Genomic DNA, 14,544 nt, shown 5'->3' on the forward strand with positions numbered 1-14,544 from the left:
TGGTGTCTAAGGTCCAGCCTGTTTATTAACACAGTGTGCCAAAGTGGGTTTTAAACGCCGGAAAAAAGCGTCAATTATTAACTCGGTAATAGTGCTGGAAGTTTTTTTTTTAGTTTGGCTGTTACGCACAGACCCCGCCGCCCTGCCCCGCACTGTTACAAATGTTCTGTTTTTCGGACGGTCTGTTTGGTTCTGTTTCCCGGCGCTCTCTCCCCATCTTAATTAGAAGTGACAGACTGACGCACCGGTGGGAGTTTGCTCCGCTTTTCGTTGCACTCAACTGGGCACCGAGTACTCACCGAGCTGTGACGCGGACAAGAGGCGGGGTCAGCCTCGCGCATAAATATGGCTCAGCCTCTAGACAGAAACACACTAGAGCGCAAGTGAGAGCACCGAGATACAGAAGGCTGCTCACCTGCCTTTTACGCACAGACGAACGGTGCACATCCAACCCCGGGTTTAAACATGATCAAAAAAATGTCGCCCTCCGAAAGCGATTTTGACATCCCAGCAAAGAACTGCTACAGGATGGTGATTCTTGGATCCACCAAAGTTGGCAAAAGTGCAATCGTGTCCCGATTCCTGAACGGGAGATTCGACGAGCAGTACACGCCGACTATCGAGGACTTTCACAGGAAAGTGTACAGCATCAAGGGGGACGTTTACCAGCTGGACATACTGGATACGTCCGGAAACCATCCTTTCCCTGCTATGAGGAGGCTTTCAATACTGACAGGTACTTATCCACATTCCTATCAGTCTCCTTTTTTATACCAGAGAATCCTTATGTAAACTAAGAAAGCAAATGCGGGCTTTCTAAATTCTGCACGGACTCGGTCAGAGCGCACATCGTGCGCTTTAGCGCGTGGCTGCAGGGTGCAGCAGAGCCTCCTGTGCTTTATTGTAACTGTGCATACACACAGGGAGAAAATGAAAACACTTTAAACAAAAGCAAAGGCGGTTAAACAAAATAATATTCTCTGCTTTCAGGTGACGTGTTCCTCCTCGTCTTCAGCTTGGACAACCGAGACTCCTTCCAGGAGGTGCAGCGGCTCAAGCGGCAGATCTACGAGACCAAAATGTGCCTGAAAAACAAGATCAAAGAGAACATCGACGTCCCTCTCGTGATCTGCGGGAACAAGGGTGACAGAGAGTTTCACCGGGAGGTTCAGCAGGAGGAAATCGAGCAGCTGGTGGCCGGGGACGAGAAGTGCGCGTACTTCGAGATCTCCGCAAAGCGCAACGAGAACGTGGATAAGATGTTTCAGACTCTGTTTACCCTGGCCAAGCTACCTCACGAAATGAGCCCCGACCTTCACAGGAAAGTGTCGGTGCAGTACTGTGACATGCTGCACAGAAAGTCTCTGAAAAACAAGAAGCTGAAGGACATCGGGGAAGCGTACGGCGTGGTGACCCCGTGCGCCCGGAGACCCAGCGTGCACAGCGACCTCATGTACATTAAAGAAAAGGCCATCGGAGGCGGCCACGGCAAAGACAAAGAGAGGTGCGTGATCAGTTAAGCGGACACTGAAGCTCAGACTCTAATGACACGTTTGAAGGAGAAGAGCCCGGCCTTTGGTCAGAGCAGCCGGCAGCGCTCAAACTGACTCCGGAGGTTTTGGAGACGCCGAGACCGCCGCGCGCTCCGGTGAAGCTCCGTTTGTAAAGGACACAGACTGGACACGAGTCCGCTAAAACTACCAAAAAAAGAAAAAAAAGGTTTCCCACCAGACATTCGAGAATGTTAGCTTGCTCCGTCAATCAGAGCCCGATGTGTGACGTGGCTTCATACTCTGTGAGACTCGCGCATAGATGCGTAAATGTGTTTTGTTGACGTTATACCTTTACAGACGGGAGAAAGAGAGAGAGAGACTCTTTGGGTGAGGAGGTGCAGTGTTTCGGGGAGGTCATGTTTACATCTTCTAGATTTTCTAAAGGCTAAGTACACTTGAATGTTTCGTTGCAATCTAGAGTATTTTTTATTGTGAATGTATATTTATTGTCACTGTCATTTTTCTCTTTTGCAGTGAAAAATATAAAATGTAATAAAACACAAATCAACACAAATATTTATCTCTGTTTCTTCTATTTTATAATGTTAATATTTCTGTAGGCACCTTATAAATAGATGTATTCAAACAAGGGGGATAAAAAGCACAGCCCAAAATAATATCCTTCACATCTCCCATTTGATCTTGTCATTCTGAGATGTCATGCTCTCTAGGACTGGGACGCTTCAGTATAACTGATGCAAATATCTACATTTTGCACTTATCCTGCAGAACCAAGCAGGATCTGTTACTTGTGCCCCTAATTCCAATCAAATAAAGACAATATAGTGCAGAAAAACAGGCTTTATTACCCAGAGGAAATCAATGCTTTCATGTTTATTTAAACTGGGGACAAGTCATGTGTTAGCACCTCACTAACTGCAGGAAGACTGAAACAGACCAAATTAAGGGGATCTAAAATGTGAAAATCACTCTACCCCACCTGCAAAATAATTTGAGGTCTATCCAGGAATTGTAAATACTATTAAAAACATGCTTCAAAAGCATTTTAGTGAGCTGTTTTGCGTCACAAGGTGGACGCTTGTGGTACAAATATGCAAATCATGTCCCTTTAATGTCCAGATTCTTCTGTCCTTGAGTGCTCTCGAACATTTTTGTCATGGTCTCCGTGCCTGCCCGGTTGGCCCCACAAGGCTACAATTGCTGTTTCTGTTCTCTCCCTCTCTGCCTGGGCGGAGCTCACTGTGGGCTCCTGCCCTTGGCCCACACACACACCTGACAACACTCACCCATCATCACCGGGAGCACTATTTGAGGCTGGAACACAGATCCTCTCGTCGCTGGATGATTGTACCCCTAACGTTAGTGTTCTCACAGCTCTTGTGCTTCATATTCGTGATTTGTGATTAGTTGGTGACCTGCCTTCTCGTCTGCCTCAGATCTCCCCCCCCCCCGGGACCTGCGACCTCCCTGCTGCGGGAACGTGTGTGAGTGTGAGCGAAGAAGACGTGAGCGAGTTACCCTGTGATTCCCCCGGAGTTTTGGATCCCTTCACTGTACATATATTGCACTGGCACTGTAAATAAACTACACCTTGGAGATACCTTACCGCTCTGCGTTTGAATCCCTGTACCAGATCGTGACAAGTTTAAAAACGTAATAGTAAAATTCAGGACAAAAACAGTAATAATTTGTTCTTATTATGTTTTTCTACCTTGTCACCTGCATTTAGAAGTTCCAGCCTCCGTCCCCCGAGACAAGGCAGAGACTTAATGTTTGGTACATTCTCTGTGTGTGATGTTTTAAGTGCTCGCTATCAGCAATAATTCTGTATACTGTATCTTGGCAAAGAGACAGAGAACATCTTGCGTTAACCTGAGAAAGAGGAAAAGTCTCTCAAAGGCCAAGGTCAGAGGGCTGTACTATAACACTGCCCTCTAACTGTTCAGTTACACTATGTGCTCCCAACTGCATTCATTGTGAAGATCAGCAGGCTAATGATCTTATTATCTCCACACTGATAAGACGACGGCAACACTAATTGGCCTGGTGTGACGCTCGAGTGAAAAAAACCTAAGATCACAATGTACGTTTGCACACAGCAAATCCCCGTGAACACACATTTTTCATTATTATCAACAAGCACCATCACATATGCCAAAGGCGTCAACACGCGCACTAGCATCAGAATGGGGAGGAAGGCCAGTGACACATTGTAAATAAGGACAGAATGTGCCACACAGGCCAGCAGCAGCTGCACAACGAGGAAGTGCGCAGGAATTCTGTTTCTTTCTTTTTTTCATCTCAGAATGTCTCTACAAATGCTGTTAGCTGGAAGTATTTTAATCACAGACTCTCAGGTATTGCAGACATTCCAGTGAATAAAGAGTGGTTTGGTGTTTCTTATCATGCTGAGAGCAGGTATTTAGTCTCAAGCATCTTTGCTCCATTTAATCAGTAATTACTCTCTATCAAATCAGGACGCTACATGTCTTTGTGATGAGTGCATTTATGCTCAGACACTCATCTAGTCTCTAACACCCCTGATGGTCGGTTGGCCTCAGACAATTGGCTACCAGCAGTCTGTGTTCACATCTATTTGTGCTGTTTCATAATGCAATGTACAAGAAAGTGATGCTTTCTTGTACATCAAGAAAGCATAAGAAGTGATGCTCCAAAGCATTAAAAAAAATCATAAATTGTTCATAAAAATGAATTACTGAACAGCTCCCCAGAGGTAACAGCAAATGATCAGCTGGTTTCAGCATAGGTGATAAACCCCTTCTCCTCAGGTTTCCAAGTATCTTAAGTACTTTTTTTTTAAGTTTAATTTCTCTCTTTTTCCACTAACTTTGTTTAAGTATAGTTTTAAGTATCTTTGTGCCTTGAATGTGTCAATTGTTGTTGGTCAAACAACAAAGTGAAATGTTTGTTAGTGAAAATCATCCTTTTTTAAAGTTTTGTTTTTAGGAAGCTCAATACACGATAAAGTCAATGCTAACATAATAGCTGTTAATGGCATAGCTATACATCAGCTAAAAGCAGCTAGCTGATGTGTAGCCAGCTAACTAGATGTTTATGCTAGCTAATAAGCCGATTGTTATTTTTCTTCATCTATAAAAAGCAGTGATGAGTGTTCAGTGAGCAACATAAAAGTACAGCGAAGACTGCAGCAGTTGGACTTTAGCAGGTGGATGACTGGATATGTAAAGCGCTTTGGGGTCCTTAGGGACTAGTAAGGCGCTATATAAATACAGGCCATTTACCATTTACCATTTACGAAGTTCAAGGTATGTGCTCACATTTGGGCCGGGCAGCAGGTCTCCCCAGTAGAAGATTTCAGTCCTGCATGTTTCTGCCATATTTTGGCTTTACTTCCAAGTGTTGACACATCCTTCATATTTATGTACATATAAATCTTACTATAATGATCTACGTTACTGCTATAATGATGTATGATATACATGCTATAGTGATATTTGTCTGTATGTACTCTATTTTTGCCAGGTAGATGCAATCTCAACGAAACTTTGCACGGACATCATCACACATACGGTGATTATTAACTTCATTATAACTCCCAATTCTTTGGATTTTCATTTTTATATTATGGTCATTTCATCCTCTTTGAATGTGATGACACATTCTCCGTTTGCCTTTGTTTCACGCTCAACGTACATTGCCTGTATCTAACTTAACTGTCACCAAATCTGTTTTGTTTGACTCACCACTAAATATGGAATAAAGAATTTGAAAAACGCCAGAGGCCTGCCCTGTATAATCAAACTAGAGATCTTAGGGAGCCCAGGTATGGAAAATAAACAGTAGTTTAAACATACTCACTACGTTGTCTACCAATTAAGTCTATTTTCAGCATGATTGATATTTACTGCTGCACACAGCGCATCATTTCTTTAGCACAAAACAAGTTCTAAAACTCTAAAGTGCTCCTCACAGGACAAAGTCAGACCTAAGGGTATACTTTCACACAGGTGTTGCCACCTATGTGTGTGATCAGTTTTGCAAAAGGTCGTCTAAGTCACCGATCATAGTAATAATAATTAAATTGCTGCAAATAAGACATTGTATTGAATCCCTGTTTACGAGGTATAAGCAGTCCTTGAACTTCTGCAAAATGGAATATGTGTATACGTTTCTCAGTTTATTGTGCATAATGTAAATGCAAATCTGCAAATGGTTTGTTTGGACTAATCTCAACCTTAGAGGGATGTCCAAAAAGTAAGAACCAACCAAAACATTTTTACCTTCAAGAAATGTTGATTCTTTCAAAACAAAATGCAAAACCATAAATCCTTTTAACTGTCATTCACAGTGTTATCCTTAATACACAGAATCATGTCCAAACTGTTTTGAAAGAAATAGTAAGTATTTACATCAAATACAAAATAGGAATACACTCACAGGCACACACACAGTACAAGGCCTGCATAAAGTCTGCGCACATTCCAAAATTGAAAGAATCCTTGAGTTTCTTAGGCTTCTTAGAAGTTTATTGCAGAAGCGAGAGCTGTCATGATGTGATGTAACAATCAGGCCTGACATGCGTCATCAAAGGCAGACACGATGAGAGAGATGGGGCTGTAATTACTTTCTTGATGATTAATGACACAGTGGAGGTCTGTGGGATCCTGCTTATGCAACACCATGCCGTATTTACAGAGAGCTTGAGAACATTAGGTAGTTAGTGGGGGTGAAGAGGTGACTTTATGCGTGGAGGGATGTTGTCACAGGTGTTCTGGGAGATAAGCAAGAAGAGCAGTGTTGGAATGTAAACAAATACATCTAACCAAGTGCTGAACATAAAAACACTTTATTAGATAGAGTGGAGTTTGGATTTTTACTTACACATATCGTGGACATGAATGACTGTCTATGATTTCTTTGCACCATTCTCTTTCAGAGGCAGAATTAGCATACAATATATAGATATGTAGATATTCTTGACATTAAAACAATATTTTGCTGTCCAAATTTTATGTTCAGTTAAACATTCCATTAGTAAGTTGCACCTTAACTAGACACTAGCCATCAACTAGCTTCTTTTATAACTATGGTTGCAAGAGGTCAAGAAGTATGACATATTTAAGAATGGCCAGCTTACTGCCTACTTAATTCATTCCACAATCGGCTTAAATGTGTGTTTGGGGTCACTTTCCTAAATAAATACCCCTGTTCACAAGTTTCTACCCGTCTTAGCTCTTTAAGTCCCTTTACCCCATAATCCACCGATGACCTACTGCCAGGCCTTGACTCTGGATAATATTCTCCAAAACTCCTCCAAGTGTCTCTGTTAATGCGCCATGTGTTCCTGGGCCTCCTCCTCTTCCTCTTTCACTGTGGTTTCCAGGCCAAGTCCTGGCTGGTGAAGTTACTGCTGGACTTTCTGAGGATGTGCCAGGATTGTTATCGACTCCTGACTTGTTCTTGTCCAGACTTCTCAACCAATAGTTTGAGGTTATGCAAAGAATTATAGGGTGGTCTATCTCTTTTGTTATAGTATTCACCAGTGTTGGTCAAGTTACTTGAAAACAGTAATTAGTTACTAATTACTGATTACTTCTCTAAGAAAGTGATCCTGTTTCTTTACTGATTACGTCTTTTCAAAAGTAATTAGTTACTTTATTACTTAGTTACTTTTAAAAAACATGATACACAACCTGAATACTTTATAAAGCAACAGACCTTTCAGCCCAATTCTATTTTTTCTGCATAATCCATCACGTACAATTGAATCAAATGAAAAAGTCTCTTTTTAAAACTTGTTTTATTAGTTTTAATCTTTTAACTTCATGCACATTGTATCAAGCAAAAATAAATTATACACAACTGTCATTTAAACCTACCTGTTTTCTGCATATTCCAGCATATAAAATAAAATGTTTTGTCTTTACACTCACTCTTTCAAATAGATACAAGTAAAACACAGCAAAGAATAAATCAAATCAAACATCCAGCTGCACTGGATGTTTTGTCGCTCTTAAATCTACTGTCACCTGTTTAGCAGGAGTGGAGCAGGTGGAGGTTTGCCCGGTGCAGCAGTGGTCATGTCAGTGGGGGGGATCCGGGGGTTTCTCTGTGAATGTCACATTCCTGTGGCAGTGTGCTCGTTGCTTGCTCAGATTTGAAGTTAATTTTTTTGCTGTAAAAACAAGTTTTCTTCCCACGCAGTGAACAGCGGACGCTAATGTTTTTGTCACTTTTTACGGAATCAAACTCAAAGTAATGTAAGTACGTCCACGCTTTAAATGCTGCATGGTCGTACTCTCTTCCCCACTCCATAGTATCCATTGTTGATCTGCACACGTCTGTGTGTCTGTGTATGACGTCACACGACCGTACGTCATCGTCATGAGACACTCTCACTTAGTAACGCAGTAACACAGCATGCTTACAGGAAAGTAACAGTAATCAATTACTTTTTTGCAACAGTAATCCCTTACTTTACTTGTTACTTGAAAAAGTAATCGGATTACAGTAACACATTACTGCCCATCTCTGGTATTCTCTTCATTTAATTTAGCAGTTCTGCCAACACGATGCTATGACCACCATGCTAACAGTTGGTATAATTTATTACTGCTGAATGTCTCACTTTACTTCCCAAAAATATACCTCTGGAAGCTAAAAAGTCTACTCTAAGTTACATCTATTCCCCTAAAGTATTGCGCTATCATGCAATGTACTCCTTTATTCAGGCACAAACAACATACAGGGAGTGCAGAATTATTAGGCAAATGAGTATTTTGTCCACATCATCCTCTTCATGCATGTTGTCTTACTCCAAGCTGTATAGGCTCGAAAGCCTACTACCAATTAAGCATATTAGGTGATGTGCATCTCTGTAATGAGAAGGGGTGTGGTCTAATGACATCAACACCCTATATCAGGTGTGCATAATTATTAGGCAACATCCTTTCCTTTGGCAAAATGGGTCAAAAGAAGGACTTGACAGGCACAGAAAAGTCAAAAATAGTGAGATATCTTGCAGAGGGATGCAGCAGTCTCAAAATTGCAAAGCTTCTGAAGCGTGATCATCGAACAATCAAGCGTTTCATTCAAAATAGTCAACAGGGTCGCAAGAAGCGTGTGGAAAAACCAAGGTGCAAAATAACTGCCCATGAACTGAGAAAAGTCAAGTGTGCAGCTGCCAAGATGCCACTTGCCACCAGTTTGGCCATATTTCAGAGCTGCAACATCACTGGAGTGCCCAAAAGCACAAGGTGTGCAATACTCAGAGACATGGCCAAGGTAAGAAAGGCTGAAAGACGACCACCACTGAACAAGACACACAAGCTGAAACGTCAAGACTGGGCCAAGAAATATCTCAAGACTGGTTTTTCTAAGGTTTTATGGACTGATGAAATGAGAGTGAGTCTTGATGGGCCAGATGGATGGGCCCGTGGCTGGATTGGTAAAGGGCAGAGAGCTCCAGTCCGACTCAGACGCCAGCAAGGTGGAGGTGGAGTACTGGTTTGGGCTGGTATCATCAAAGATGAGCTTGTGGGGCCTTTTCGGGTTGAGGATGGAGTCAAGCTCAACTCCCAGTCCTACTGCCAGTTTCTGGAAGACACCTTCTTCAAGCAGTGGTACAGGAAGAAGTCTGCATCCTTCAAGAAAAACATGATTTTCATGCAGGACAATGCTCCATCACACGCGTCCAAGTACTCCACAGCGTGGCTGGCAAGAAAGGGTATAAAAGAAGAAAAACTAATGACATGGCCTCCTTGTTCACCTGATCTGAACCCCATTGAGAACCTGTGGTCCATCATCAAATGTGAGATTTACAAGGAGGGAAAACAGTACACCTCTCTGAACAGTGTCTGGGAGGCTGTGGTTGCTGCTGCACGCAATGTTGATGGTGAACAGATCAAAACACTGACAGAATCCATGGATGGCAGGCTTTTGAGTGTCCTTGCAAAGAAAGGTGGCTATATTGGTCGCTGATTTGTTTTTGTTTTGTTTTTGAATGTCAGAAATGTATATTTGTGAATGTGGAGATGTTATATTGGTTTCACTGGTGAAAATAAATAATTGAAATGGGTATATATTTGTTTTTTGTTAAGTTGCCTAATAATTCTGCACAGTAATAGTCACCTGCACACACAGATATCCCCCTAAAATAGCTCAAACTAAAAACAAACTAAAAACTACTTCCAAAAACATTCAGCTTTGATATTAATGAGTTTTTTGGGTTCATTGAGAACATGGTTGTTGTTCAATAATAACATTATTCCTCAAAAATACAACTTGCCTAATAATTCTGCACTCCCTGTAGATAGACTCACCAGCCACTTTCTTAAGTACACCTTGCTAATACCATGTTGGACCTCCATTTGCCTTCAGACCTGTCTGGGTTTTTTTCATTGAATAGATTCAACATGTGATTGCATCACACGGCTGCTGCAGATTTTTCACATCCATCATATTGCAAATATTCTGTTCCACCACATCCCAAAGTTGTAGGTCGGTTTCCTGACAGAGTGCGTCAGTTAAGGTGTTGTCTGTATCCCATCTGCTTCAAGGGTCCATGTGTTGCATTCAGAGAGGCTTTTATGCATACCCTCATTTAGCAGTTCTGTGTGGAAATGCGACTAGATCGGCAGTGTCTATAAAATTTCTGAAATTTCTGTCCTTCATCCTAAACCACATCTACACGCCTGAATGTAGAGTTTTTGGCTTATTAGATATTTGTGTAAACAACGGGCTTCTGCACTAATGAAGTGAATACTTATTTTCAGATCACTTAGATGCTGTCCTGATTAAGTGAATAGATACATTGTTTCATGGAGCCTTCTTACAACGTTGCCACACAAATTTAATTTGCTGTACAAATAACAATATCACTATCTAGCAGAGGGGAACTTTGCTCCCTTGTGTTCACTGGCAACATCACCAAATTAAGTCTTCTAATAAAAGGCTGGTCAACTGGAAAACTGTGCGACTGTAATTTGTCATTTGGGCATAATTAAATCAAAGCTCGTCTGGATTCTTTAGTAACCTTAGAGCCCCTCTGAGTTATGAGCCACCTTATGTAACTGTACATAAATGCACTGCTCGACAGACTGAGTTGGCACAGAACATTTAGTGAGAAATAAGCTCATTATGTCCTTTTAAAATTTAGAGATTTTGTAGCAGAGGAAGGAGAGATGTTTTATTTGCAGCCTAAGACAACAGGCCCGTGGACTGTTATCATATAATACCAGACTGAGTGGACCAGTTGTTGAGACACCAGACTGTCCACTTGCACGAAATGATTGACTGATGCAGGGATGATGAGTAGCCCGGGCTCTGGGTGAGCTGTCTTAATCTGTAATGTATTTATGTTTCAGCAGAGCACTGCAGCTCAGACATGCCGAGATCAAACTGACAGTGTAAGTCTTGATTACAAAGTAACCGGATCAGGGCTGGATTGGGCTGGACGCCCAACAGAACTCAAGTCCTGTTCCTCAATTATCACAATGCTTCCAACTCTTACATAACTCAAACTCTACCATGCAATGAGAAAAACTATGAACACCAATTTATGAAGAATACAGTGCAGAATGTTTAGTGGAAGCACAAAACTAAGATCTGCATATTATGTGATTTTGCTCCTGTTTCGTCCCTTGCTATTCTCTTGAGGCAGTGCGACCGGATTTTGCAATCACACTCAGCAGCTACGTCTAATATCGAACATACCTTCTCTCTAAAAATTTCATTAACATTTTTGCAACTTTGCATCAATTTCCTGTGGCTCAGTGTCTCAAACGTGCTCTCTGGACCACGAATAAACTTTGAACCTCTGAAACAGCAATTTCCTCACTGGCTCAGATTTTGGTTAAAGTGTAAACAGGAAGAGGGTGTGCAAGAACTGAATGCATGCAGAAACAATGCACTCTATGAGTAATACAGGCCCGGTTACTTAATAAATCAGGTTTAACACTTTTCTGCGTGTGAGTTTTTACCGGAGCGCTGCGTGACTGTTGATTTGCGTCTGCTGAACGTGCACTGATTGATTTTTTGGTTGGTCGGCTTCCAAAAGCAGCCGTCCACATCCACATCAGCAGTACACGGTCGACTAATTATGGCTAACCCACAGGAAGTCATCTGCAGTTATACAGTAACAGAGGTCTGCCTTTCATACGTGCTTCATGGTTTTTTTTTTTATACTGTGAATTACACAATCACTAATGGAATAGTAGAGTTGACAGTATCAGCTTCTTTTTCCTTCAGAAAAAGCTACCTGCCATTTGTTTGCTCTTAATAAAACACCTCCACAGGGATAATAATACACAGCTCATTCCAATAGAAATGACTTTTCTTTCACATTTCATCCAATTCTTGGATCAAAGCACTTGAAATCACACTCAGAGATGATTTCATTTGACTGTCACATTTAAAGCCATAACTGGGTTTTAGTTAATTAAGTTCATCATCTCGTTACTGTGTTTTGGTTTTTTATATATAAATGGAGCGGATTGCTTTCCAAACAATAAAGTCATTTTGTCAAGATAATCCATTTATTAAATCATACTCTTGAGAAACTGACCTTTCGTTGCTCGAAGATAATTAAAGAGCTCAGATTAAAGGGTGAAGCCGCTGCTGTTCTTGGCTCCTGTTCAGCGACTTTTCTTGTTATTGTGCTTTTCTTTTTAAGCTAAAACAGCAGCCACAGCTCCAGCTCAGCGAGGTTCTAGTAGGCTGAAAAACTTGCTTTCAAGGGGAAAATGTTTTAGTGAACAGCATAAAGAATGAATCGAAAAATGCTTGGGGTATGTCTAAGCTAAGTAAAAAAACAATGTGAACTCTGATTTATGTTTTTTCCCCTGTTTTAAGTCTCTCTCACTTGCACAGAGAAAATCTAGACAATTGAAGACACACAATAGTGCAAAGCAGACAAACACAGAGCAGAAGCAGCAGATGTATGCCAACACCCAAACACACACGTGAAAATTGCTCAGACATCTAATTTTGGTGCCATCTGCAGCTGCGCTGTCTGTGTCCAGATGACTACTCCCCTCTCTTTCTGTATTGTACTTGAGTCAATGACTGTCATCTAAGCTGGCAGCTTCGATTTAAGAAAACAAGAGAAAACTGTGTCTAGGCTCTGAACATTTAACATCTTCACAGGGCCTCGTAAAGAGGCCTCTCAGCAGCCCTTGTTAGAGGAGAGTTACCTTTTTAACTGATGGTGAGTTAAATGAATAAAATAAAACTGTACAATTTTTGATTTTATATAATTGTGTGAACTTATGTAGTGACACTGTGCAGTTACTCCACAGTGTTGCTTCCTTGACTGTAATGCTGATGATGTGGTTATATTTATTATTGGTTCTTAAAGCTGGTTTGTTGGCCATGTAGTGCATGATGTTTTTTTCTGACTTTAAGTTATGAATATTTGTGGGTACTGCAGGTTGTCTCACTCAGTAAACAATTTGTATTTTTTGTGTTTTTGATTTGATGAAGAGTGAATTAGATGATTGATTGAAGTTACTGTTTTTAATTATTCTTATTTTTTGCAGTACATATATTGTTTAAATAATTGTTTTGTGTGTGCTTCCCCATAATACTACATAATATTTCATATATTATCTATATGATAGGACATGACAGTGTGTATTGCAACACATTTAATTTTTTACAGTATCCCAGTACGGTTTATTGTTTATTTTCACCTCAACAAATTTAAATTCAATATTATTTATCAAAACGTTCTTATGGTGTATGTTGAACGATTTCTAAATATCGTGTATTGGGGTTTCCTTAAATTTGCTGATAATAATGAACACATACAATATAGACACAGAGGATAGCGAGAGAACTGGCCACAGCTGACACTAATCAGACAAATGAGACAAAGGAAGCAAGCTAGAGACTATCAAAGTAAAACAGGAAGTAACACACAACACTGGGACCAGGAAGAAACAGACATGGAGACATGAGCAGGGAGACTGAAGGAATAACAAAACACAATGATGAGACAAGGACAGACATGAACAGACCAGGAATCAAGAACTATAAATACAAACTTGACTCCCAGCAAAGGCATATTATTATTGTTTTACTCACCAGTGTTATTTTGAAGGCACTCCATAATTTATATAATTTTGACCAAATGACAAGAAATTGCATTTAGTCTTTTTTGTCTAATTATTTTTTAATGGGGTTATCTGTTTGTCCTGGTATATCACGCACATTTTTTATTTCCACTCCACTGTGGTTGTCTTTCCCTCCTTATCAGTATTTTCTTGCTGTAGTTTTTGATCTGATTTATTACGTCTGGTACATCGACAACCACCCCACTGTGCCGCCCGCAGAGTAACTGAGACAGGCTGCCTTTCTGATCAACACAGCACCTTTACTCAGACGATAAACCCCTTTTCTTTTTTCTTACCTCTTCAAAGGGCCTGGACTCACTGAGATACGGTCAGGTGACGTAGTGTTTTAATTCTATACCCTCCTGTTTCATCGTAACTCAGATGTAGAAGCGTTTATATATTTATTTTATTTTTATTTAATTCATTCACTTGCGTTGCCTTCATTACCACTGTCTATGTAACTATATCCCCCCTTTTTCCCTCTGTTTTTTTCTGGGTGTGTGTTTGTTAGTATCTTTGTTTGTTTTTGCTTTGGGGTTTCTCTTCCATACATTTTCCATACCTTTCTGCTGTGCTGTTTACACTAACAGAGCGCACTGTCAGTCTTACCCTTTGTTTTTCTTCTCTTTTTGTCTAGAGGGAAGTCACTCTTCATTCTTGATTAAGGTTTCAAGTATATTTTCCAGACTTGAGTGAGAGCCGAGTTAGTAGTTCTGATCTGGAAGCTGTTTCCTTTTGGAGGAATGCATGTTGTATGGGGGAGCTTGCTGCTGCGTTCTCCAGTAGCTGTCCTTTGGTCAGGGCGAGGGAGGGGGGTTCAGGGGGTTAATTTTGTGTGTTGTTGGAGGGTCTCTTTTTTTAACCCACAGAACTCGTATGGGGTGTTATTCCATGTTCTGTTCTGATCCATCACGTCTGGTAACAGGTTCTGTTGT

At 40.9% G+C, this 14,544-nt stretch overlaps 1 protein-coding gene and 1 long non-coding RNA gene across 2 annotated transcripts in view; both read left to right on the forward strand.

The window, feature by feature from the left end:
* Window positions 1–210: 210 nt before the first annotated feature.
* rasd1 (RAS, dexamethasone-induced 1) lies at window positions 211–2,060 on the forward strand. The gene is made up of 2 exons (XM_085415232.1): window positions 211–736; window positions 991–2,060. The coding sequence occupies exons 1-2, from the start codon at window positions 466–468 to the stop codon at window positions 1,518–1,520; spliced, it is 801 nt and encodes a 266-aa protein (XP_085271358.1). The 5' UTR covers window positions 211–465; the 3' UTR covers window positions 1,521–2,060.
* A 10,606-nt stretch (window positions 2,061–12,666) lies between these two features.
* Window positions 12,667–14,544, forward strand: part of LOC146663144 (uncharacterized) — a 34,015-nt gene continuing 32,137 nt past the window's right edge. Inside the window, exons 1-2 of the long non-coding RNA XR_014913108.1 lie at window positions 12,667–12,702; window positions 13,916–13,942. This is a non-coding gene — a long non-coding RNA (uncharacterized LOC146663144). The remainder of the gene's footprint in view (window positions 12,703–13,915; window positions 13,943–14,544) is intronic.

Source organism: Rhamphochromis longiceps, linkage group LG8 (genome assembly GCF_057381845.1).
Source record: "Rhamphochromis longiceps isolate RC_006_pf linkage group LG8, R_longiceps_female_GT1.1, whole genome shotgun sequence".
NCBI classification, from domain to species: Eukaryota; Metazoa; Chordata; class Actinopteri; order Cichliformes; family Cichlidae; genus Rhamphochromis; species Rhamphochromis longiceps.

Bases quoted from the DNA above. Each gene is read 5' to 3' on its own strand.
- rasd1 (XM_085415232.1), top strand. From the start codon at position 466: ATGATCAAAAAAATGTCGCCCTCCGAAAGCGATTTTGACATCCCAGCA. The intron at 737-990 runs GTACTTATCCAC...CTCTGCTTTCAG, and splicing joins GAGGCTTTCAATACTGACAG to GTGACGTGTTCCTCCTCGTC.